Source organism: Microplitis mediator, chromosome 4, assembly GCF_029852145.1.
Source record: "Microplitis mediator isolate UGA2020A chromosome 4, iyMicMedi2.1, whole genome shotgun sequence".
In the NCBI taxonomy this organism is placed as follows: domain Eukaryota; kingdom Metazoa; phylum Arthropoda; class Insecta; order Hymenoptera; family Braconidae; genus Microplitis; species Microplitis mediator.
In genome coordinates, this window is record NC_079972.1 from 1,941,262 (window position 1) to 1,968,586 (window position 27,325).

General features: G+C 31.8%; 2 protein-coding genes across 2 annotated transcripts in view; one reads left to right on the top strand and one right to left on the bottom strand.

Annotated features, from left to right (window-relative positions):
* LOC130666789 (uncharacterized) overlaps nt 1-27,325 on the bottom strand; it is a 64,911-nt gene that overhangs the window by 16,191 nt on the left and 21,395 nt on the right. The gene's annotated exons all lie outside the window — the stretch shown is intronic.
* On the top strand, nt 18,247-20,751 carry LOC130666788 (uncharacterized). The gene is made up of 2 exons (XM_057468055.1): nt 18,247-19,373; nt 19,466-20,751. The coding sequence occupies exon 2, from the start codon at nt 19,525-19,527 to the stop codon at nt 20,719-20,721; it is 1,197 nt and encodes a 398-aa protein (XP_057324038.1). The 5' UTR covers nt 18,247-19,373; nt 19,466-19,524; the 3' UTR covers nt 20,722-20,751.

Consider the following 27,325-nt stretch of genomic DNA (forward strand, 5'->3'; position numbering starts at 1 on the left):
ATTCAATAAATAAAAGGTATCCACAACAAAATATATTAAAATAGAAAAAATCATAAATAAATTCAATATTAGCAATCCATAATTGAACAAAATTTATCAATAAAAAAAAATATTAATCATTAACTACGACAAAAGCTTCGTGATAAAAAATTAATGCGACATATAATGAATACCTTTTATAAATTGTGCCTTCTTCATCAACAATAGGACGATTACTGTGATAAATAAATCCGTTCTGTTCGATCGGCATAGCTCGAAATTTTATAATAAATAAATTACAAGATTACGTCGATGGAAATTAATAGAATGCAGTGAGAAATAGTAAAGAATCACAAGGATGTCGTTGACATTAAAAGAAAACAAATGCGATCGAGATGAGCATAGAAAAATAAGTGAATAAATAAAAAAAAAAAAACAGTCGTTATACAAAGATGCAGATAGCAATTGAATATAGGTCGCGTAAACGAATAACGCTAAGTTCACATTGATTAATTAAAAGGATTAGATTTGTAAGCTGCTGGTTTACAGAATGGGAAGTGTGGAAAATCGGGTTATAAAATATAATGTATTACCTAGATTTTCGGTATTTATTGATAATTTAGTAATTATGACATTAAAATTTGATTAGATTTTATGTCATTTATTTAAATTGAAACTGTTTGGTGCGCTCTCTCGTCTCTCCGTTAGTAACATCGTCAGCTTACTCGGAAAACGCGCAAGCGCACAATATTAAGATTATATAAATTAATACTTAAGTATGTGAATTATTGAGTAACTACGATTATACGTAAATACATGCATATATATGAGATTGATTAAAAAAAATCAACGATTTATTTTATTATAAACCACATTGCAATATCATGCTCGTCGCACGTACCAATGGATTTGACTACTTTTTTTCTGTGGCTTTCCGATTAAAAAATCCGAGTAATATTACTAGGGTCTCGATTCTTACGCAGACGAGCTAGAGCCCACGCTGTCATAATGTAATTTGAATCAAAATAAACCTCCGTCGCACTTACCGATGGATGAGACCACTTACTTGCCTGTGGCCTTGAGATTAAAGAATCAAAGTGAATTTACTCAGGCTTTTATTCTGTAAGTGAACAAAGTTGTGGCCGTGATTTTGAATTGAATTTTAGGTAAAATAAACGTCTGTCGCAAGTACCGATAGATTTGACGAATTTTGATATCATGACCTAGAGGGTAAGAAGCTCGTGTAAATTTCCATGGCCCTCGATTCTGTACATAACTAAGCTGGAGCCCACGCGGTCATAATACAATTTTCTTAAAAATTAACGTCCGTCGAACCTACCAATGGATTTGACGAATTTTGATATCATGACCTTGAGGGTAAAAAACTCGTGTAAATAAACTCGGGTCTTGATTCTGTACTTAGACAAGCTGGAGCCTACGCTGTCACAATAAGATTTTCATTAAAATTAACGACCGGCGCACCTACCGATGGATTTGAAAGATTTTGATATCATGACCTTGAAACGATAAAACTCGAGTAAATTAACTCGAGTCGTGATTCTGTACTTAGACAAGCCGGAGCTCACGCGGTCATGAAAAAATTTCTATGAAAATTAACGTCCGTCGCACGTACCGATGGATTTTACGAATTTTGATATCATGACCTCGAGGGTAAAAAACTCGAGTGAATTAACTCGGGTCTTGATTCTGAACATAAACAAGCCGGAGCTCACGCGGTCATAATAAAGTTTTTAGCCAAATCAACGTCCGTCGCACCTACCGATGAATCTGACGAATTTGATATCATGACCTCGAGGGTAAAAAACTTGAGTGAATTAACTCGGGTCTTGATTCTGAACATAAACAAGCCGGAGCTCACGCGGTCATAATAAAATTTTCATAAAAATTAACGTCTGTCGCACCTACCGACTAATTTGACGAATTTGATATCATGACCTCGAGGGTAAAAAACTCGAGTGAATTAACTCGGATGTCGATGCTGTACATAAACAAGCTGGAGCCCACGCGGTCATAATAAAGTTTTTAGCCAAATCAACGTACTTCGCACTTACCGATGGATTTTACGAATTTTTTTTTAAATTGTGTCTGTGACATCAAAAAATCCAAGTTAATTAATTCCGGTTTCGATCCTGTACACAGACGAGCCGGAGCCCACGCTGTAATAATAATATTTTAATTGAAATTTACGTCCGTTCCACTGACTGATGGATTTGACGACTTTCTTTGCTGTGGCCTTCAGATTATAAAATCCAAGTAAATTTACTCAGGCATTTATTGTGTACGCGAAAAAATTTGTGGCTACACTCTTGAAATTAAATTTAGAGCGAAATTTACAATTTTCACACTTACTGATGGATTTAACTACTTTTTCTCCTGTGGCCTTGTGATTAAAAAATCCTAGTAAATTCACTAAGGTCTTGATTCTATACACAGAAGAAGTGGAGCCCATGACGTCATAAGGGAATTTTATCGTCACTCTTAAAAAGAACACTTCTGGCACAGGATAGATTGCTTTACGGTATTTTGCCCTGAAGAATATCGTGAGGACATTCTTTTGTGCTGCTAGGGGTCGCAGTAATTTGGGTTAGGCCATGTTACCAGTAAATAATTCTCTATTTTATATCTAAAATATTCTATTTTGTTCCTGAAAAATATGTTAAGATCATTCTAGTGGGCTGCTGTGGGGTGTAGCAAATCGGATTAGGCTATGTCACTAATGAAGATACATTTCTCGAACGCTTTTATGTGGCTGACACTATTTTGTCCCTGTAGAATATCCTAAGAACATCCTAGTGTGCAGCTGTGGGGTGTAAAAAGTTTGGGTAGGCCATGCCACTAGTAAAGTAAGTCTGCTGGGACTTTACTGGTTGCTTTACAGTATTTTGTCTCTGGAGAATATCATAAGTACATTCTAGTGTGCAGGTGTGGGGTGTAGCAAGTTGGGCCAGGCCATGCTACAAGTAAAAATAGACTTCTGGGATGCTGTTGGGTGCTTGAGACTTTGTTGTCCCTGAAGAATATCTTCAAGTCGTCTTATGTTGCAGCTGGAGTCTAAACCAAGCTTGGGCAGACCTTCCTACGAATGACAAGACAAAGGTTGGATGCAGACATGTGCTTAACAACATTTTGTCCCAGAAGAATACTTGGCGTTTGTGGTACGGTGCACCCAGAGCATGAATCAACTATGGACGGACCTTACCATACATGTAAATACACTTCTGAGATGTAGTCAAGTGCTGTAGACCACTTTGTCCCAGAAGAATATCTCGCGTTCGACGTATCATACGGCTGGAGGATAAACCAAGCCGATGTAGGCAAAACTACGAGTGCCTGTATATTGCACGGACGCTAACAGTCGCTTTCTCTCGTTTTTTCCTATTTTTAGCGTCATACTGCCATCTATCATCAATTTTTCAAACTGTTTTATCACGCGCGATCGATGGTAATAGTCTCATTCGGAATTTTTTCAGTTTGGTGAAACGGTATATCCCCGAACCGAACCGATCAAACGACCAACCGAACAAGTAAATCAGGTTACAAGGTTCAACCTGGCGATCAAACCGAAAAACGACCACGACGAACAACTGCCGATCAATGCGAGCAAACCAACCAAACACCTCAAAACCCCGTGCCAATGTCTGGGGGGAGGTTTTGTAACATGATGAAAAAATCGACATCGACCCGTGGTTTTAAAATATTAAAATTTAATAAATAAGTACCCGGTGAGCAACTTTTGGTGACATCTATGATCACCATTCTGATTTCGACCGAGCAATCGACCCGAGGCATTGATTGAAGCGAGAGATCCGGGATAGACGCCGAACTGAACGGCCACGTTTTTTTTATTTGAACAATTCGACTCCGACCAACGACCAATTTCGATCCTGACTATTGAACAATTCGACTTCCGCCGTTAAGAACAATCCGAGTTTGAACAATTAATCGCGACAAGTAAATTCCAAGTTAACAATAAACCGACGACTTCGAACAAGCCAAAGCTTCGGCGCGAATCTGAACAAAGTGTACGACTGAATTGTTTTGTTAATAAACGAGTGAAGTGCAATAATAATTAATTAATAAAATAATTAATTTCGCGTAATAACTGTGTGATAGTGAAATTGAACGCGTTACCGAAATCAAATATTATTTTATATTTTATTTTATTTCATCGAGCAATTCCGAAAATTACGGATTATCCGTGTCTCATTCGTACCGCAGTCGAGTCTTACGTTTACAATACTCTGACGTCATTCGTCAAGTATTTTGTGTAAAAAATTAAATAAGTTTTTTTTATTTCGACAACCGAACTGACTTTGTGTTTTGATCAAGTATTATTTAACGAGCAATTTTAATTTCGTTTATATCGAGTCCAGCCGATACCGACACATTTATATTTTGTTTGTAACCGATATTTTTTTTTTGTGATAACGATCAATTGATTTTCTGTTTAATATACGACTCATTCTTTTTGTGTTAATTCTGATCAATTATTAATCGTAATCTTAAGTGCCTGACCTTTCCCCGATCCGCCACCCTGAACCGATTTCGATAATTGTTTATTTGGTGATATTAAAATCACCTGGCGCCCAACTATACATTTTGAACAAGGTAGCCAAAAATCGGAAGTGTATTCGGACTTCACTCCGGTAGAACCCCGGTGGTGAAAAACCCGTTACAATATATACAACATAACGTGCCGTTTTCCAACGGTAGCCTCCGCAAGTCTACACCGATCTTAATGAAACTTAGTATACTTATTCTATGGATGGTTAGCTTGGATGAGTTCGAAGATGAGCCAATTCGGCCAATAAGTTGAGTAGTTATAATTAGTTACAATTTTGTAAAATTTCCAAAAAAAATTTGTTTACTTATTTAACTGGATGTCACTTTCAAAGGGGAAGAGATAGCTTATTTTTATGTGTTCTATGTGAAAGCTCGTGCGATTGTCTACAATTTTGACTATACAGCTCATTGATTTGACCATTTTTTCTAATAGATAAATGGTTTTGAACATTTACAAAATATTATAAAAACTAATTTTATGCAGGTTTTAACTTTGATTATAGCCACAATTTTAAAACGATCGCCCTGAAACTTTGTATACGCATTTTGAGGGTGACTACCTTGTTCGAGTTTGGAAATGAACTCAATCGGTCGATTAGTTGAGAAGTTATAGCATTTCAAAATTTTCAAAATGTCCAAAATTCATATTTTTACTTATTCTTTCTTCAATAACTTTTGAGTGTGATAACTTATCGACTTGATATAAAGTTCATCTGAAAGCTCTTCAAATAAGCTTTAATTTTCATGCCTATATATGTGCCTAGACCAATAAAATTACTTATTTTACTATTCATTTAATGACATTTTTTCGAATTTTTTAGAATTCATAAAAATCTAACTATTTTATTTGTTCTTATAATGGAATTTTCAAAAAATTTTGCTACCTCTAGACTCAGTTCGACGAGCTGAGTCAGGAAACACATTTTATTCAAAAGTTTATATATATATATATGTCGAATTAACAGTGGAGGTATTAATGAGACTTGGGTCTACGTTGTTATCTTTGCCACTCATCTTATTTATTAAACAAATTAACGAACACACACAGGTAATTACTACTCACAAATATCGTACACACTGAACAATAAGATTACAAGCAATTATATCAGTATTTGACAGCTACACAATATCAAAATATCCAAGAGAATATTAAAGATTACAAAAATATCAAATAATACACAATATTAAATACACAAATTATTACAAGCGATTAGTTTACTAGAGAATAACAACTATTGACAATATTCTATTTACTGTTGTAAAATGTGCGCGGCGGTAAAGTTAAAATCGAAACGAATACACGATCGGTTGGATAGCAATGTCGTCCGTTCCTTTGCTCAATTAGAACTAACTCTCTGTACCCAATATTCTTGAGTCCCCGAATCGACCAAAACTATATCTCAGGTAATTTTTACAAGCTCGTACAATTACTTCCATATGTTTGAAAACTCTTTATACCGAAAATATTGCTATCTCTCGATCGTGTCTACGTTGGATGCCCAGACGGGCTCCTTCGACTTAAGTCTACCGTCATAAACGTAAATATGAAAACTAACTAAATCTTAAGCGGATTAAATTGTAAAATATTTTTACTAAGTTTTTATTGTCTAAAAACGAACTCAATATAGTTGGGACTTTCCCGAGTCTCAGGAAAAAACCCAAGTATTATTTCATCTCCGACATATATATATATTGAGACAAATCGCTTTTCGTCTTCGCGATTTTTACCAGCAGCCACCAGAATTCGCGGGTTGAACCCCGGCTTAGGCTGGCCTCTAACAAATTTTATTTTACTTGGACAGAGCAGTAGGCTGGGGTTCTTGCAAAGCAAAGACCCGCACTTATTCAAACTCGGCAACGCATGTTAAAACTTATCAACTTACCTCACGGCTTATAAAATTATAGGATATTCTTGTTGATGGTCAAATTACTATTTATAACTTAATTAATATTTATTTTATCAGACTATTCGATAAGCTTATCAGTAACATAGGAAATAAATAGGATGAACAGATAATAGATACAGTGAATGATTAACAGTGCAATGATTGTTTATTACCAATTATAATAATAAAAATTACTTACAAGAAAGTGCAAGCGCTGGATGTAATGTAGACAGATACGTGGAACAGTATAATTTTATATCTCGAATATATCGCCGGTAACGTACAGTAATATTTAATTGAACTAACTTTGTTTATAACAATCAGTAAACTTGGACAGTAAAGTGTATCGCAAGAGAATTGCCAGTAATACAACTATAACGCAAGTTAATTTCCCGATTTACAAAGTAGTTTTATTTTATTTTATTTTATTCGTATTAACAAAGTCGCAAATAAATTGCTAGTATATGACAGTAAAACTAAATTATACGTCTTATCGCTAATTGATTCAGGATCGAAGTGAAGTTCAATCACCGTAGGGTCTTAGGGCTGAGTTTTTGGGCTCGCTCCCCACTTCCCCTCACGGTCATGCGTTGAGGTGATAATTAGTCATGTGACCATGGCACTATGACTCTAGCTTTAGGTGGTTTCAGACGGCAACGAGACGGGGAAAATGTGAACCGCAAGGCTGAGGAAGAAGAAGACAATTCACATTGTCTCAATATATATATATATATATATATATATATATATATATATATATATATATATATATAATATCGAATGTATTGGCCATTTTTAATTTTTCGTATCAACTCGACTTTTTTATTCTAATCCATCCAAATTCAATGTTATCAATTTAATAGGTTTTCCATATCTTATGGTAATAAATTGACGTTAATGTTATCATCTGTGTACTGTATTTACACACTGAGGCGATATGCATCTGTGTAAATGTAATCTATATTACCATTTGCCGGTATATTTGCTTCTATCCAAAATATTAAACTCCGATTAAGTATCTAGTTCACAATGAATAGTTTGCGATTGATCACCATTGAAACTACTGGACTTCGTAAATAATATACGTGAAGCGTTCTTCAAAGTTAAAATGGGTGATCTCACGCCGATATTTAATGAACGAGACACATTTCATGATTATAAAATAATTGAAGAAAAATTAAAGCTTTATACTGAAACTTTGAAATATGAATTTGTTGCAACCACAGGAAAAAAATTAGAAACTGTGTGTAAAGGAAAAACAGACTACATCGTAAATTTAATCTACGATGAGCGTTATTTTCGATGTCGTGTAAATCCAAAACCTGACACATTGAAGAACTTTAAGCGTAAACATCCAGGGTATTTATAAAAACATATCTACATATATATTAATTCGAATAATTTTAATATTTATTGTATATTTTCTCTTTTGTAGAATAAATGTGAAACTAGGTCCTGCCATTTTGATTATTAGGACAACAAAAGATATACAGCAACTAAAAGTTACTAAATTTCAACCTGACCATGATCATGAACCATCTGCTGTAAGTTTCAAAAAATGTCATTTGTTATCTTAGTCGCCAGATAATCATTCCACACATAATATCTTTTGACTAAAAATCCTTACGATAAAATGTCCTCCGATGATATAATTTTAAATTAAGTGTCTTCAGACAACATATGTCCGGAAATGAATTTTGACGAAGATTACTTTGTTGTAAAGATATTTTGACCAAAAATATATAGTAATTTGGAGACCAAATTATGTGTCACCAATGTAAAATATATAATTTTTTTTGTGAATGTTATTAATTCTTGTATTATAAATGTTTTTACAGCCTCCAAGACTTACATTCTACATGAATTTAAATGCTGAAAATAGTAGTCATCAAAGCACAGATTTTGTAAGTAACAACTGTTTATATTGTTTTCCGAATTTAAGTTTGACTGTGTCGTAACTTGTAAATTATAATGTCATTTATTTTGTTATTTATATTACTTTAGAATCTTGACGAACCAGTTCAGGTATCGCTTCCTCGCCGTGTTTTTGACAGTACCAATCAGTCATCAATGCGTGATACTACAAACCGGCTAGGTAACGTGTTACTGGCATTCAGCGATACAAACTTGAACACTGCGCAGATCTTATTAGACGTAAGTATAAAATCATCAAATTATGAATGTCCCATTTTTAAATCAAAATAATTTAAAAAATTCAAAATCTAAATGCTAAGAATATAATAGTTTAGTGAAAATCGTTTTTTATTTACACTGAAAAAAAATATTTTATCGAGCAATGGAATTTGATTGTTTAAGTAAGAACATGAGTTATCATTGATTCTATTATTTTCTCATAAAATCCAATTATTCTGATAGAATAATTTTCTTATACATTATCGTAGAAGAGAAATTTTTATTTATTTTGTTATTTTTATCCTATTCAAGCGCATAAGAATTCACTAGTCATAAAAATTTTTATTTTCCGGTAGATTCTTATAAAAAATCCTAAATCTATGAGGAAATAATGTATATTCTATAACACTTATACAATCTCACAAAATTCAGTGAATTTCATGAGAAGAGGTTTAACGCTTCTTATAGAACTCATTTATTCTAATAAAATGTCTATGATAATTCAGAAGAGATTATCGGATCTTATGAGATTTTTTAAGCAAGGTAGATATCATTGTTTTAATATGTATGCTGTTCAAGTAATGAATATATCCATCAATTATCGTATTTGTCATCGTTTATGATAAACTGAGTCAATTTTTTTAATGTATGGTATTCCTAAATTGCGTTGTGATCTATTTTCTAGTGTCGTCAATAAACAAAACATTCCGCTCGATGAACAAAAATAAATTATAATTATTCTAAACAATTTAATTCTTTGCATAGTATGAAATTATGGTTGGATTTTTTACTTTGTATCCATAATTTTGATTTTAACATTAACGATGATTTAATATTAAACAGTCTGAAGTTCTTCAACCTACACCACCTGCTGCCAGCGTATCGATTATTAATGATCCTGATAATTTTGATGCTTTATTACCTCAATTGCGGATTAATATTGAGTCAACAGCAAGTAATGAAGTTAAAAAACGTAAAGTACTAGAAGTCATCAAAACTTTATCATCTTTAAACATAGATTTGGCTGCGTCTGACCTGCAACCATTGGTTACTTCTGGCACTTTGTCTACTTCAGCTACGAAAGGATTGTCATTTTTCATGAGCCGATCTCGTGGACGTGGTAGGGGGCGAAGAGACAGAGTCATTGGCCTTCCTGTAAGACCAATGACAAAAGTATCAAAAATCTTCAAAAACTTGAAGGAAACTTCAAAAATAATTCAAATATTATCTATGATATTTACTGATAAGGTCAAAATTAATCAAATTGTTCTTGGTAAAAGAAAAATAAACAAAGACGATTTAAATCATCTATTACCAAAAGCTATATGTGACGGTTTAGCTAGCGAGATGACAGACGTCAATTTGATTGAAAAGTTTTTTGATTCTGATGCATTTGAAACTTATGAAACAATAATTGATTCTAAAATAAAAAATGATGATTTCCAGTGCAACGTATGCAAATATGCCTTAAATACCGATTATAGCATCGAGTGCGATCAGTGTTTATATTTGAGCCATTGGAAATGTGTTAATTTATCTGAAGAACCTCCGAATCTGTGGTTTTGTCCAGATTGTAACGAAGAATCACAGAATTGTTCTTCAATAAGAAGTAAAATTGAGTGAAAAATTATAAACAAATCCGTTTAAAACCTAATTCTAATTCTTCGAACCTTATTTTTTTCCAATGAAGCAATAAACGTTTCTTCAATATTTTTTTTATTGAAAATTATTTACAAGAGTTGGTTTATTATAACTTTTTTTTATTTAAATATAGAGTATACCTTAAAGTAATTTAATCTTACTAATACATTGAATAAAGATTCGGTAAAATCCATTTTTATTTTGTTTTTATTATACAATTTTTTTAATCATACTATAAAATGAGCGAGTGCTCTGTGGGATTCTGGTGTAGGTGTGGTTAATTCAATAACTAACAATTAACACAAAAATTACAGATAATAGAATAGATCTTTATTTAACAATATGTACACTGAATAACTGTAAGAAAAATAATTAAGAGCGAATGCAACTACATAGATAAGCGATAGCGAATGCGACAAGTGAAGCGGTCAAAAACGCGTGGTGGTTAGTAAGACTGCCCGATGTAGATTGATTATTGAGACGGCGTCTTCTTCCTACGTGGCTGCTCGGTGGTGACGTGGCAGCATGGCTGCAGTGACGAATTTTCCCATTGGCTTAAAAGCGCGCCAACAGGAAATAGTTAGCCGCCAATTTCTCTGATTGGCTAGCTGGTAGCGGGTTCTCATGCCACCGTAGCACGGTCATGAGCAAGAAATTGTATGTGTCGGGCCCAAATAGCGAGTGACCAGGCACTATACTGACACTCAAGTCAGTAGCGAGTTCGGCTACTCCCGATCGTAGCGGAAATGCACGAAGCTTTTCAAATTGCCTAAGCTCGTGACTGAACACATACCATCATCACATCGGGGGTACTTGTCCACCCAGTTTCAAAACCCTGCGACTGTTGAAAGTTTATAAATCGATTTTTTGGCATTTTGGGTTCTAATGAGGTCTTTTACACATAACTCGACTTATTGATCAATACATATTTTATTTAAATTTAATTTTTTTTATAGCGATATTAACGTTTTTAAACCTAGTTAGTGCATTAAATTCGGCTAAACTGAAATATGGTTTGTTGATTTTCTGACAAATCTTATTGTTGTCAGTTCTTCGGTTTCGAAATTAAACAGCCGTAGACGAAGAAATTATTCTTGTTTGGAATGCTTTGGTGTCATAATGGTACCGGACCATGTTGAAAAGGGAAATTTAAATAAACATATGCAGAAATCGCACGACCATAGTATAATATCCAATGGTTACAGAAATTTGCGATATAATCGTTGTCGATTTCACTATGGCCATGATAATTTTTTCATGTGTTTATTTCAATTTCTGACAGGTGACCAACTTGGTCCGGCACTACTATAACACCATGGCATTCCAAACAAGAATAATTTCTCCGTGTATTCTTTTGAAACCTTGTAACTCGATTTTTAGCGGTTTTATCTTAAAACCGTAAAAATGATCAATAATATTAAACATGTTTTTTTTGTTTATTAAACGAAATAAAATTTCGTATCTCATGAGTCAATAATTAAATGGCCACAAGACTCGTGTCTTGGGCCATACAGTAGCGAAATTATATGCTTAATATATATATATATATATTGTGACGTTATTTTTCGTATGGGGGTCAACTCAAAGTGAACGTCACAAACACCAACGAATTTTATTGTATTTACGAGCATGGTAATTCAAGACTTATAATTTAGCTTACAGTAATTTACGATTTTTATACAGATTTTTGATTAAGTTATAGTTTAAGAATTAAATATGGAGTAACGTTTGGCTACAGTTATGGATAAAGAAAATAAGAATTAGAATTAGAATGATGGAAAATTATTGATGGGATACCGTTTGAGATTAAAGTTTGGGAAATGATTAAGTTTGAGTTTTGGATTTCAAGTTTTGGTATTTTGAGTATGTGGACGAGTCAGTGTTACCGTGGAGCGGGACTTAAATTAGTCACCCGGTATCATCTGATGATAGAACCTAGTTCTATCCCTCTGAGACTTCTTGGTTGATTGCAGAGGTCTAGCTGAGATGCTAGTGCTCCAGTATATAAGGAATTTGATGGATGCTGAATGGGATCAGTTTGGAGTTTTGGTTTGGCAGGCCTCAACAGTAATTTTGTGACCGTTGCTGTTGTGGAAGCCGTTTGGTCATTTTTAAATTATTAGTCTGACAGGCCTCAGAGGACAAGTCATGACCACTTGTACCGCTGAGGAAGTCATTGGTCACTTAGTTTATAAGTTTTATGATCCCAGCTGAAGTCTGTTCCAGGAGAGCAACTGCCAAGGATATCCATACTCAGAATGAGTTTAGTGAGTACGTTTGGCGAGGACTTGAGCCTCCAGTTACCGTTATAGTAAAGATTGAGTTGGATTTTAGAATTTAGAATATAGAGGTCAGTTATTGATAACGATAGGATTGAGTTTGGGGTTTTTAAAATTGAGAATTGAGAGAAAGAAGTCGAAGGGAGACCTTCGAGGAGTACGGACGTGGGCATTCTACTCTAGTCGCTTGAAGCGAGTAGACGTGTGCAGTAATGGCGCTACAGTTCAAGGCATTGTGGAAAGCTACAGATTGAGATTATTGATACAGAAGTATTATTTAAAACAGTGTAAGACGTTACTTGATATTTATTCACCAGACATCAGGTATGAAGTAATTATTATAAATAATTAATCGAGTTCGAATCAAAAGTCTTGAGGTATTATGCTCCTGTTTTAATTAAAGAAAAGATTTAATATCTGAGAGAATAATGTTACATTTTTAGAGTCACGATCATGTTCCATTGTTAATATTATTTTATAGAAGAATTATAAGAAATATGTTTGATTGTTAAACCAATTAGTGTCTAATTAACATCGAAATGAGACCCATGTACGTTAGTTTTACGATTTTGCTAAAGAGAATGTTCTAGAGTATCGAGTCTATAATTATCGTTCTAGTTTACCAAATATTATTTGATTATAATCTAGTTCTAGTTAATTAATTGATTTATTTGTAAGATGTCGATACGTATCATTTAGATGTCAATTCACCTTCTGTTAAGATTAATTTTATTATATTCAGCATTCGTTATAGAGAAAATTATTATTTGTACTGAGCTACCGTATTTTATTTATTGTTAAATAGAGTTTTGAGATTATTGTTGTTAAATAAAAGTTGCAAATTAAAAATGGATCTACATGACTTTGGGGAATGATGTAACCCGGACCACTCCCTCTCTCCATAAACCTACACACTGAGCGACACCATGACATACCGTAACTCTGTTTTTAGTTTTCCAGTCTCCGTTTTGTTTTGCTAATAAGTTCTGAGCATTTTGTTAAGTTTTAGTTTTAGTTTTGTTTATGCGTGGTTTTGGTGATAATTGCACAGATCAAAAATTATCCAAAATTTCATGGTTTACTGGTTTGGTGATTCCAGTGATTAAAAATTACCTGGCGCCCTATCCGTATTGAGACTGGAGGCTAAAGGCAGAGAACGAAGTTATAGCGCAAAAATTAGCGTCTAGTTTTTGTGTTATAATATATATATATATATACACTTATCCAAAAAATTAAAGGAACAAGAAAATTTTATAAATTTTTTAGTGATTTTTGAAAGGCTGTAGTTTCGTGAAAAATCATCGCATCGAAAAAATAAAAAAAGCAAATTGAAGCTTGAAATCTCTAGTTTAAAGATCTTCCAGCAAAATATTTTTTTGAGCCACGGTTTTTGCGGAATCATAAGAAAAAAGTCGAGACAAAATTTGTCTAAATTTTTTAGTTTTGTTTTTTAGGTCTACGGGGCCGGGAAAAATTTTTTCAAGAAAACAAATTCATGGCTCGTTTAGAAAATTTATTCAGCTACAATTTGCTTTTTTTTGTTTCTCTGTACGACAATTTGCTGCTGAGATATCAGCCTTTAAATGAAAAAGGAGCCTTTTGTCTTTGATTATTGATATCTCAGCAAGTAATGGTCACACAGTAATTTAAAGGGCAGTTTAATAAACGAATAAATTCCCTACAAGCTACATTTTCGATTTTTTCAAAAAAAAATTTTTTTTCATCCTTGATATCCATTTGAAAAACCCACAAAAAATGACCATTTTCTGGTTTTTTAGTCAACTCATCGCTACTCTGCAAATATTGATAAAAAAAATAATGTTGCCAGGTAATTTTACAGCTTAATGTACCCCCAAAAACCCTGGAAATTTTCAGATTGATCCATTGAACCGTTTGTCCGGTCCGATTGCTCAAAGTTTTGCAAAACAATTAAAGGAACAAGTTTTGTTCCTTAAATTGTGTAATCATTACCAAAATGAAAAAATTAATTTTTTTCGGATTTTCTTTCATTTTTGCGTTAGTTATTCAGTAAATGTAAGGTCAAGAGGAAAAAAAAAATTTTTCCAAAAAACGAGACCAAACAAGAATTTTTTTACATTTTTTTTTTTTTACGTTTCATTCGGGGGGTTATTTTTTTTTTTCGTTTTTCGGAAAAAATTTTTAGGAATTTTTTTTGACAATGATAAATCATTGTAGATACAACAAAAAAAAAATTTTGAAAAAAAAAAATTTTTGAAAAAAAAAATTTTGAAAAAAAAAAAAATTTTTTTTAAAAATATTTTTTTTTTCAATTTTTTTCGATAATCGATCTTTATGATCAAAGAAATGAAGATTATTGGTAAAAAAACCATTTTCAAATCGAAAAAATGAACAAAAACCGAGAAACTACCAATTATGGTGATTTTTGACAAAATCGATAAATTTAAAGCTTCGGGGCACTAAGAAAGAAAAATCGCAGCGATTTGAAATTTTCAGGGTTTTTTCAGGACACTTTGAGGTTGAAAAAAAGTCGAAGATATCCTTTGTTCATCCTTTATTTCCAAAGTTATAGCAAGATTTCCGAATATCCTTAAATTTTTGAATTTTGACCTGTTTTTTACCAAACAATATCGCTTTAAAAAAAATTTTTCTATCAAATGCCACTAATTTTGCCTTATAGAGAATGTTTTCCAGTTTTCAAAACCCTGCTTCCATTCTCTGTACGACCAATACATCCGGAGTTATTGATTATCAAAGCCAAAATGGACTTTTTTGCTTTGATCAATGATAACTCGGCGCCAAATCGTCGTAGAGACTTTTTAAGGCCACCAAATTAAAGGGCATAAAATTTCCGAGGAAAGTCAGACAGTCGGATTATTCAAAAAAATTTATTGTCGCCCATAGAGGTATTGAAAGACCAGCAAAAATTTTGAAAATTTTTTTTTCGTTAGTTTTCTCATGATTACTCCGGAACCGTACATGATAAAAAATTTTGAGGTCCAGATCTGAAAACTAGAAACTTGAGGCTACAATTTGCTTTTTTTAAATTTTTTATACGACCATTTTTCACCGAGTTACAGCATGTTGAAAATCACCTAAAAATTTCGGATTTTTTTTCTATCCCTTAATTTCTGTGACCAGTGTATATATATATATATATATATATATTAGGGTGGCGCAAAAAAACCGACTATTTTTTTTTTTTCAATCTCGCATGAAAATTTGTTGGTTTACGATGTTTTAAGAAGCCTCTCCACAAATCAGCTCGATAAAAAATTTTTAAGAGGTCGCTCACGAATTTTGAAAATATCGAAAATGATCGAAAGTAGGATTTTTATTAAAAAAATTTTTTTTTTCTCGTGGCAGCAATAGTTTATATTTGTAAAATCATGACTATGCTGAAAATTTCAGCCCAAAATTTAAATATTTAAACGGCGCTCAAGAATTTTGAATGTTTCCGAGCGCAGTCTCTTGGACGTTTTTGAGCGACCCTTAAATATTAATAATAAAGCTTCTCGATTTTTTCACCATCAATTTGCATGACAATGAATGGAAATATAACCCGAGAAATAGAAATAATAAGTTATTTACATACTTTTTTATTTTTTAATTCAATTTGTAGGTTTTTTCGCTTATTCAAAACTGACCGAATTTCATTGTTTAAGACTGTTCTGTATATTTTTGGGTATGCAAAAGTTATATTTAAGTGAAATGACTACAATTGAGTTATAAAAACTAATTCAAACTATTAATTACATATTATCAGTTAATATTCGAAATTCTTGAGCGCCGTTTAAATATTTAAATTTTGGGCTGAAATTTTCAGCATAGTCATGATTTTACAAATATAAACTATTGCTGCCACGAGAAAAAAAAAATTTTTTTAATAAAAATCCTACTTTCGATCATTTTCGATATTTTCAAAATTCGTGAGCGACCTCTTAAAAATTTTTTATCGAGCTGATTTGTGGAGAGGCTTCTTAAAACATCGTAAACCAACAAATTTTCATGCGAGATTGAAAAAAAAAAAATAGTCGGTTTTTTTGCGCCACCCTAATATATATATATATATATATATATATATATATATATATATATATATATATATATATATATATATATATATGTCGGAGAAGAAAGAATAAAATGGGGTTTTCCAATTGGACGGGAAATTCCTAACAGTCGAGACTAGTTTTTACAGTAACAATTAAATAAAATTTAAGCTCTAGTTGTTTACAACTTAAGCAGATTATGTTTATTACGGGAGGCTTAGGCTCGCTGTGACATCTGTTCACCAAACGTAGCCACGGTCACAGGATGGATATAGTAAGACACAGAGGACAAGATAGTAAGATAATAAGATTGTTGTCCTTCTTTGAACATTTTGACTAAAAGGTTTCTAATGAAGAGTACAGAGTTTTTTGGACTAGTTGAGTCGGTCAGTTCTGATTGAGCATTCGTTGTGCGAGTTCAAGTTATCCTGTCGACCGTGGATTCGTTCTCGAGCCTAGTTTGCCGTAGTATTTGTAAATTATTCGATCGGGTTTTATTTAAATATAATGGGACTGTCGTGTATTACAATTATTATAATTTCCTTTGTAATCAATTATTGCATTAATTAGTATTTAGTGTATTTTGATATTTGTGCGACACTATCTTCATTATATTACTTGTCTAAGTATCATTATTTGTGAACAATACTTTTAATATTAAATCACTGTGTTGCATAATTATTATTCGTTTATAGTTTAAATAAAATTGAAAGATATTAATATTGAGACCAATACTCGGGATAACGCCCAAGCTTGTAATGACTTTCCGACATATATATATATATATATACTAATAAAGAAATTATTAAGGCTGAGCGTTTAGGCAATAAAAGCAAATCAAGCATGCGTAATGATCGTGTCAAATTCAACAGTCAAAAGTGTGTAGACGATTTTATGAAGATCATTAGAGAAAATTCAGTAACAGTTGGTCAATTATTATCAAATGCTCTATCACCAAACAATTCTATTTACTTGCACCGTAGACACCCATCATCTTTATATAAGCTTCGTCTTGATGTAAGAAAAAAATATCCAAATATTCCGCAGAAAAATATCTGGATTTCTTATTCATCAGTGAATGTAAAGTATGAAAGTAACAAGCCACCGATCAAATTACTGACATCACAAGGAACTGATCCTTTGAATCAACTATTAGATTAACAATATGAAGCTCCCTATTCACCATCAATTAATTCGTGTTCTATTTCTGCTGCAACGACCTCTCAAAATCACAAAAATTTAAAAATATGTCATATCAATGCTCAATCTTTAAGAAATGAGAAACACTTTGAATTATTTTCTAAGTACTTTAGAGAGCATCAATATGATATTATAGCTGTGTCAGAAACATCGTTAAATCATCTAATATCTGATAGTCTAATATTCTTGCCATCATTTACACTACATCGCCATGACCGCTGTCTTCGAAGTGGAGGCGGTGTTGCTCTTTACATCCGAAACGATCCTATTTCTAAATATATTGCATCCTCAACCAACGTAGAAAATAAACATCCAGAGTATTTATTCGTTGAAGTATCAACAACATCAAATCAAAAAATATTAGTTGACGTTGTCTACAAACCGCCAAATATTGGGCACCTTGAAGATTTAGAAGATGAGCTAGAATCTATCATGATATCTTATAATAATATTATTATATTAGGTGATTTTAATTCTGACTTAAACAAAAAAAATTTCAATGGCGATCAACTTCGAAAATTTCTGGATGGTCTGGATCTTCATATAGTTAAGTACGACCCAACTCACCATTTGGAAAAATCTGAAGCTTGGATTGATGTATGCATTGTTAATGACCTAGCTAGAGTACTGGTTGCGGAACAGTCCCCACAGCCATTTCTCACAAATCATGATCTTATCTCAATAACATATGATTATAAAGTAAATCGACAACAACTAAATAGCTTTGCGTACAGAAACTGGGGTTCTATTGATGAGAATTTATTGCAAGACTTATGTAAAAAAATTGATATTGAAATTATGCGATCGTTAAGTTCTGTCAATGAAATGAACGACTATGTACATGAGAACCTTGGTGGAACAATTAATATTGCTGCTCCGGAAAGAATAATACATCCAAAGCGTAAACCATCTCCATGGTTTACAAGTGAAATAAAAGATTTAAAACATCGTCGAGATAAATTATATCGAATATATAAAAGAACTGGTTATGCATACAAAGAATATTCAAGTGTAAGACGTTTAGTGAAAAAGAGAATTACTGAAGCAAAGAGACAACATTTTGATCAACAACTTAGTGCTGCAAAGAATTCACGGGCATTCTGTAATGACTTAAGAAGACTAGGTTTAATTAAAAGGAAAAATGGTGACACGACAAAATCTCCCAGGAAAAAATCTCCCCGACAAAATCTCCCCGCGACAAAATCTCCCCGCGACAAAACCTCCCCGACAAAATTTCCCCGTGACAACATCTTGCCACTACACAAAATAATATTGATTATTCCATTGATTTACATTAGTTGATAATGTAGAATTTCAGATAAAATATTGTCAAGTGATGACATCTGTAGTGAGATACATGTAACTGATGTGAGTTATTTTACGCAAATTATATTAAGTGTTTACATGTACTAGAAGCGATCGGAGAAGCATTACATTGTGATTGATATTGCGAAATTTATATTTCTAAAATGCCATTGGAATTTGTGGTATCTAACAAAGGAAAAAAAAATTAGTGTATGATGGCTACCTCTACACAAACCATAAAGAAAATAAAAAATCAATAACGTGGCGTTGTTGTGAATATAAATCCAAAATACAGTGTCACAAGATAATACATACTGATTCTGATAAACCTGATGGTATGTTAATTTTCGTTCATTAAGTATTTATTATATATTATAATTATCATTATTAATATTATTTTAATTATCGTTATTATTATTATTTCTAGGAAATGTAATTGGAGAAATTCCTATTCACAAACATGCTGGTGATGCCGTCAAAATTGAAATGTGTCATGTTATTAAAAAAATAAAGCAAAGGGCTAGAAAATCCGAAGACAAGCCAGTTAAATTGATTTCTAATCAATTAAAGAATGTTGATTTGCCAGTAATAGCACGTATACCATCAATGAATACTATTTCGCGTACTGTTCAACGTTGTAGAAGACAAAATAACCCTGATATTGCCAATCCAGTGACACGTGCAGACATCGTATTATCTAATGTATTATGTACAACACACAATGAAGAGCAATTTTTACTTCATGATAGTGGTGGAGGTGATAAAAGATATTTAATGTTTGGAACTAAAAAAAATCTACAATTTCTTGCATCGTGTGAAGAATGGTTCTCTGATGGAACATTTAAGACGGTTCCCACTCTATTTAATCAATTGTACACCATTCATGGAATGAAAAATGGTAAAACATTGCCATTGGTATATATATTAACGCCTCGGAAAAGTAAGTCAATTTATAAGCAATTCCTGACAGTATTGAAAAATAAACTTGAGGATGTTAGAGCTACGCGAATGATGGTCGATTTCGAAAGATCGTATATTAATGCATTTACTGAGTGTTTTCCAAAAATTGATATTGCTGGTTGTTATTTTCATATGACACAATGCGTTTGGAGAAAAATTCAACATTACGGTTTACAAAAAAATTATAATACTGATATAAAATTTGCTCGTAATGTTCGAATGTTATTTTCATTGGCATTTGTACCTGTCAATGATATTACTGATGCTTATGAAGAACTGGTTGCTTCAGATTGCTACGATTTACATAGTGAGGAATTGAACAATTTGGTTGAGTACTTCGAGAAGACGTGGATTGGTAAAAAGAATTGCATAGGTAAGCGTAGTGAACCATTATTTGCAATCAAAATGTGGAATTGCTACAGTGCTGTGATTGAAGATTTTGCTCGTACGAATAACGTTTGTGAAGGCTGGCACAATGGATTTAATGGTCGCATTCAGATGTGTCATGCAAAGATTGACAAATTCATTATGGGTCTGAAGTCGGAGCAGACTATTACTGATGTAACAATGACGCAAATAAATACTGGATTGGATGTGAATCGTAAAACTCGCGCAATATATCGTGATTATAACTTAAGATTAAAAGCAATTGTATTAAATTATGATTCAACTAAAAAAATGGAATTTTTACGTAACGTTAGTTCATTGATAATTATAAATTGATAATTTCATTAAAAAAATTATATTCAATTATACTACTATATTATTATTTGACTGATTATTATACAATATAAATATGTTATTAATATTTTCAATTTATATATAAATTTTTGTATTTCAATATTCAACATTTGTAATAAAAATAAAAAGTTTGAAAAATCAAAAAGTGCACGACTTATAATGCTTACTTAATTATGAAATATTAAAAAAAAAAAAAAATAATGTCAAATAAACATACACAAAAACCATGTTAAAAGGGCGCAACACGGTCACAAGCAAAAGTAATAAAATAACCATAAAATATTTAAATTATAATAAATTTTTAAAATTAGTTAAGAGAGATTTTCTTAGTGAGATTTTGTCGTTGGGAGATTATGTCGGGGAGATTTTGTCTTGGGGAGATTTTGTCGTGGGGAGATTTTGTCGGGGAGATTTTGTCGGGGAGATTTTGTCCGGGGAGATTTCGTGGTACAATCGGAAAAATACTGAGTTAAATGTTAGAATTGAGCTAAATAAATTAAATAAGTTTTTTGTACAACGTTCAGGCAATTTTAATAACGACATTCATATATCGGATATCTTAGTGTTAGACAATAATTATCGGTATTTACAGAATTATTTAATAAATCCTTGTCTTCAGGAGTATTTCCGACCGAATGAAAATTATCGCATATAATACCTATTCAAAAGAAACCTAAAGCATCTAGTTGTGAAGATTTCAGACCTCTCTCATTGCTATCTAATTTGTCAAAAGCATTAGAAAGATGTGTACATGACCAAATCGTTAAATATCTTAATGAGAATAATTATATAGATCAATACCAAACAGCGTTCCGAGAGGGTTTAAATACACAGACGGCAATTATTCATTTTTGTGATGAAGCCAGATTAGCAATAAATGATTCTAAAATTACAATAGCTGTCTTCTTTGACCTTAGCAAAGCATTTGACTCAGTTAATCATAAAAGATTATTATGTAAATTATCACGAATGAATTTTTCAGAACTTACACTTAACTGGATCGAATCTTACTTGGATCAAAGAAGACAATCTATACGTTATAATAAAAATACATCCTCTTGGGAAAAAGTGCTAAGTGGAGTACCTCAGGGTAGTGTGCTTGGCCCTTTGCTTTATTCTTGTTATATTTCAGATCTTGCACGTATTTTAAAATGTAAATATTTATTTTATGCAGATGATTTGTTATATACCTCTCATGCTACCGATCTCAAATTAACGACTATGTTGCAATATTAAATAGTGAAATATCTAAAATTATTAATTGGTGTAAATTAAACTGTTTTATGATTGATTATTATTGGCAGTAAATTCAAAGTTAACAGCGAAAATTGTAAACATGCACAAAATATTATTGTAGGTGACTGTACGATTCCATACGTTAATTCGGTTAAATACCTAGGTGTAATAATAGATAATACTATGTCATGGGAAAATCAAGTAATAAGCTTATGTAATCGAACAATGAAGACTTTAGCACAGCTAAATATTAATAGTGAAGCTTTTAATGAACAATGACGTATTAAATTAATTACCACCCTGGTCTTTCCGATCTTTGATTACTGTTGCGCTGCATTTACAAATATGACAAGTAGATTACAGACTAAATTACAAAGAAAAATGAATGCATGTGTTCGATTTATATATAAAATATCTAGATTTGAGCACGTAACAGCATATTATAGAAGAATAGGTTGGCTCAAACTTAATACAAAGAGAGATTCTTTTATTACATGTTTATTTTATAAAGAAATAAGTATGGACTATCGACAATTATTTGGTTGCAAATGAGAATTACTGCCAATTACACTACGTAGAGGTGACATTAGGCAAGATTATTTGAGATTACCTAGAACTAATTCAACAATATATAAGAAAACTTTTTTAGTGCACGGCATACATGTCTGGAATTCTTTGCCAGCTGATATAACAACATTAAACAATTTTGAAGAATTCAGATCTGCGTGTTATAACTATTTTTTTGAAAATGATGTTTAACAGAATTAATAATAATAATAATACACTTATCCAAAAAATTAAAGGAACAAAAAAATTTTATAAATTTTTTAGTGATTTTTGGAAGGCTGTATTTTCGTGAAAAATGATCGTATCGAAAAAACAAAAAAAGCAAATTGAAGCTTGAAATCTCTAGTTTGAAGATCTTTCAGCAAAATATTTTTTCAAGCCACGGTTTTTGCGAAATCATAAGAAAAAGGTCGAGACAAAATTTTTCTAAATTTTTTGGTTTTGTTTTTAAAGTCTACGGGGCCGGGAAAAATTTTTTCGAAAAAACAAATTCATGGCTCGTTTAAGAAATTTATCCAGCTACAATTTGCTTTTGTTTCTCTGTACGCCAATTTGCTGCGGAGATATCAGCTTTCAAATGAAAAAGTATCGTTCTGTCTTTGATTATTGATATCTCAGCAAATAATGGCCGCACAGTAATTTAAAGGGCAGCTGAATAAACTTGAATAAATTCTTTACAAGCTCCAATTTCTTTTTTTAAAAAAAATAATTTTTTTTCATCCTCGATATCCATTTGAAAAACCCACAAAAAATGGCCATTTTCTGGTTTTCTAGTCAACTCATCGCTACTCTGCAAATATTGATAAAAAATAATGTTGCCAGGTAATTTTACAGCTTAATGTACCCCCAAAAACCCTGGAAATTTTCAGATTGATCCATTAGACCGTTTGTCCGGGCCGATTGCTCAAAGTTTTACAAAACAATTAAAGGAACAAGTTTTGTTCCTTAATTTGTGTAATCGTTACCAAAATGAATAAATCAATTTTTTCCGGATTTTCTTTCATTTTTGCGTTAATTATTCAGTAAATCTAAGGTAAAGAGAAAAAAAAAAACTGAATAAAACGTAAAAAAAAAGTATAAAAATTCTTGTTTTATCTCGTTTTTCGGAAATTTTTTCAAAAGATATTCATCATCAAACTTTTGTGTGTACTGATTTTAAAAGTTTTTGATTAGATAACTGAAAAATTTCAATTTAATTTATAAGTTTTGAAAAAATTTACATGAATTTCAGTTTTTATTACCTGCACTATCAGAATTCTTTGTAAATTAACTATATTTTTACTAAACAAAAGCATAGTAAAATTACAAAATTGTGTTTCGTAATGCGATACTAATGTACATTTGTGGTAGGGGTGTGCGAATCTTGTTCGAATCGAATCGAGTCGAGTAGTTAGATTCGATTCGATATTCGAGTGAAGGATTCGCATAGTTCGAAAGATTCGAGTAATTCGAAAGGTTCGAATAGTTCGAAAGATTCGAATCGTTCGAAAGGTTCGAATAGTTCGAAGGATTCGAATCGTTTGAAAGATTCGAATAGTTCGAAGGATTCGAGTAGTTCGAAAGGTTTGAATAGTTCGAAGGATTTGAATAGTTCGAAGGATTCGAATAGTTTGGAAGATTCGAATAGTTTCGAAAGATTCTAATAATTCGAAACTTTACCGAATCTTTGGTAAATAATATTATTGAAAAATTTAAGTACTAAATTAGTATGGTTAATACCAATAATCACAATAATATTATGAATAAAATCGGGTCAATAATAATAATATTGATGATGATAATAATAATAATTTGTTATTATTATTATTATTATTATTATTATTATTATTTTCTATCTATTGTTAATTTTTTTTTTATTTATTAGAATTTATATAATCTGAGTTCAATTTTTATTTTCATTAATAATGAACAATAAAAAAACACTCAAATTGAAAATAATATTTTTAAAAAATAATTTTTATATAAATTAGAACATTTTTAATTTATTTAAAATTTTTTTTTTTAGCAGAACTTTCATTATTAGACCCTAATTATTTATTTTAATTAATAATTAACAAAAATAAAACATTAAAAATAAAAATAATATTTTTAACATAAACTAAACTATTAAATATTAATAATTTCAATTTTGATTCTTTAATTAAAGTCTATCAAATCGATTCAAATTTTTATGTAAAAATATTAAATACGAAACATTATCTGGCGATACGGAATTTTTTTTTTTCTGTCACGATATCTTCTGCAGAAGAAAATAGTCGTTCACCTTCTACCGATGTAGATGGAATCGACAAGTATTTTCTTGACATCAATGATAAGAGTGGGAATTTAGGCGATTCATTTTTTCACCATAAAAGTGGATCTTTCCATGGCTCAATCCGGGATAAAAATACGTATTGTAGCAATTCTTGATCCACATCTTTTTCTAATTGCAAAGTGGTCTTGTTCTCTTCACATACTTTTGATTCTCCCATAAAATCCCAAACTTTGGTGGGCTTAATAATATTTGGTTCCGAAATTGGTTCAGATTTATTACTGAAAACCGCTTCTGAACATTTATAAGCGATAATTTCATCTTTTAATTCATTTTTAATTTTTTCTTTTATCTCGGCTTCAATTAAAAAAAAATCTTTATACCGGGGATTAAGAAAAGTGCATTTTCGATATAAAGTTTCGTCTTCGACTTCACCAAACCGTACAGCTAATATCCTTTTAATATTTTGCGCGAAATTAGCAGCCATCGGCTGATTAGGGTCATTTTTATAATCATCAGCAGTGTTTTTAGAACTTCTTGCATCAATCCTAGCATAATTACTGTTATTATTTTCGTCTTCTTCGCTGTTGCATAGTTCCGGCTCATCAATATCTTCGAAAATTTTCAGTTCATCCAAAATCTGAAGATATTCCAATGCCGATTTTATCCCATAAAGCATCGGCTCAATCATAGAGGGGGTTGGATATTTTGACCCGCATGAAATCTTCGTTGCTTCAATTAGTGGACTCAGGACATTAATGATATCGTTTATTCGCTTTCAGTCGAGACCAGTTAAACCCTTTACGTTGGTGCATGATGAAAGTACATTTGATAGCGGTTTCTGTAATCGCTTCATACGCTCAAGCATTTTATACTCAGAATTCCAGCGAGTTGGTACCATTTGCATTAATCCCAAAGGAGGATGATTGCTCAAATCTTTCTGAGCTTCTTCGAACTCTTGTCGAGCTGGATCTGAATGATGAAAATGCGTAGCGATGCGTCTTGCCTAAAAAAAACATTTTTTTTTTATAGCATCATAATTATATAATTTATAAAAATATAGTCATATTTTTTATATTTCCCCGGAGTTCGATTTAAAAAATTAAAAAGTAACAGACATATTGAATTCTTAATAAATATCTCAATGCATCTGTAATTTTTTAATTTTTAAATAGGACTACTGCGAAATATGAGAAATTCTTTGCCATCACTCTATAATATTTTCTCTGATGACGTGTGTCAGAAAATGTTTGAAATAACAAGTGTAGAATTGATCCATGAGCCTAATGTCATATCATAATTATTCGTACAATAAGCTATTTAAAATATTACACAGCTTTAAAAAATTAAAAGACCGAAAAAAATTTCTAGTTTTGTTGTTCTCTTAATCTTTTAGAGTAGTGTATGATAGTATTAATTCCTCTCACTTTCGTAAACAATTCATCGATTCCTTTAGTATATTTTCGGGCATCTTTCAAGGCTAACTGGAGCGTATGTGCAAAACAATAAACGTGATTCCATCCTCCTTGACGAATAGCACTAGTAATGATGTGGGCATTATCAGTAATGAAAAAAATTTGAGTATTAGGTACATCTGATAAATCCCTTTCAGATAACATTTCATCTGACTTCAATTTCAAATAATATCCAGTATGTCGCTCTTCAAGTTGCTTCATGCCTAGTGTGATATTTTTCAACAAAGTCTGTCGTTCTATAGTGTAGAGTTAAAGACAAATAGTGATGACCAGATCAAGATTCCCAACCGTCTGTAGTTAAAGACAAACTCATTAATCCCGATGATTTGTCAGCTGTTAATTCATCCATTAACTTTTGTTTAGTTTCTTCGTATAATTTAGGACAGAGGCTGCGAGAGCTAGTATTACGACATGGAGGATTGTAGGTGTCATCGATTTTTTTTTAAAGGCGTCGATAGCCTTTATCCTCAACGGAAGAAAAAGGCTTTAAATCCATTGCGATCATTTCCATACAAAGCTGATCAAGTTCAGCTTTAGTATATGTCGCAACTTTTTGACGCTTTGAGGGTTCATCAGTACTTATATTTTCTATGTCTTTACGTTTATTTTTCTCTTTAATGCATTCTTGATAACATTCTGGATGCTTTGAGAGTAAATGAGTAAATTTGAGAGGTGATGTGGTAGCTGTTAAATAAAATAATTATCAATCGACATCTACTAATTAAATTATTCTAAATAATGATTAAAATGCAAAATAAATACAAACGTACAAGTTGGTAATTTTAGAACTTTGGAGCATAAATTACATATAGCTTTTCGAAACTCTTTCGTACAAAGTTCGAAATAATTCCAGGCGGGACTTCGTTGTATCGAGCCAACATCATTTATATGTCTCTCGTCCACAATTTGTTGTCCACCCAAGTCCATCGTTTCTTCATTATCTTGCAACGACATTTTACTCAATAATGAATATTTGTTTAATATTCTCTTAATTGAAAATTCAATTTCACTTTACGTCTGGAGATTTATACTAGCTAAACGGATTTCATTGTAACTA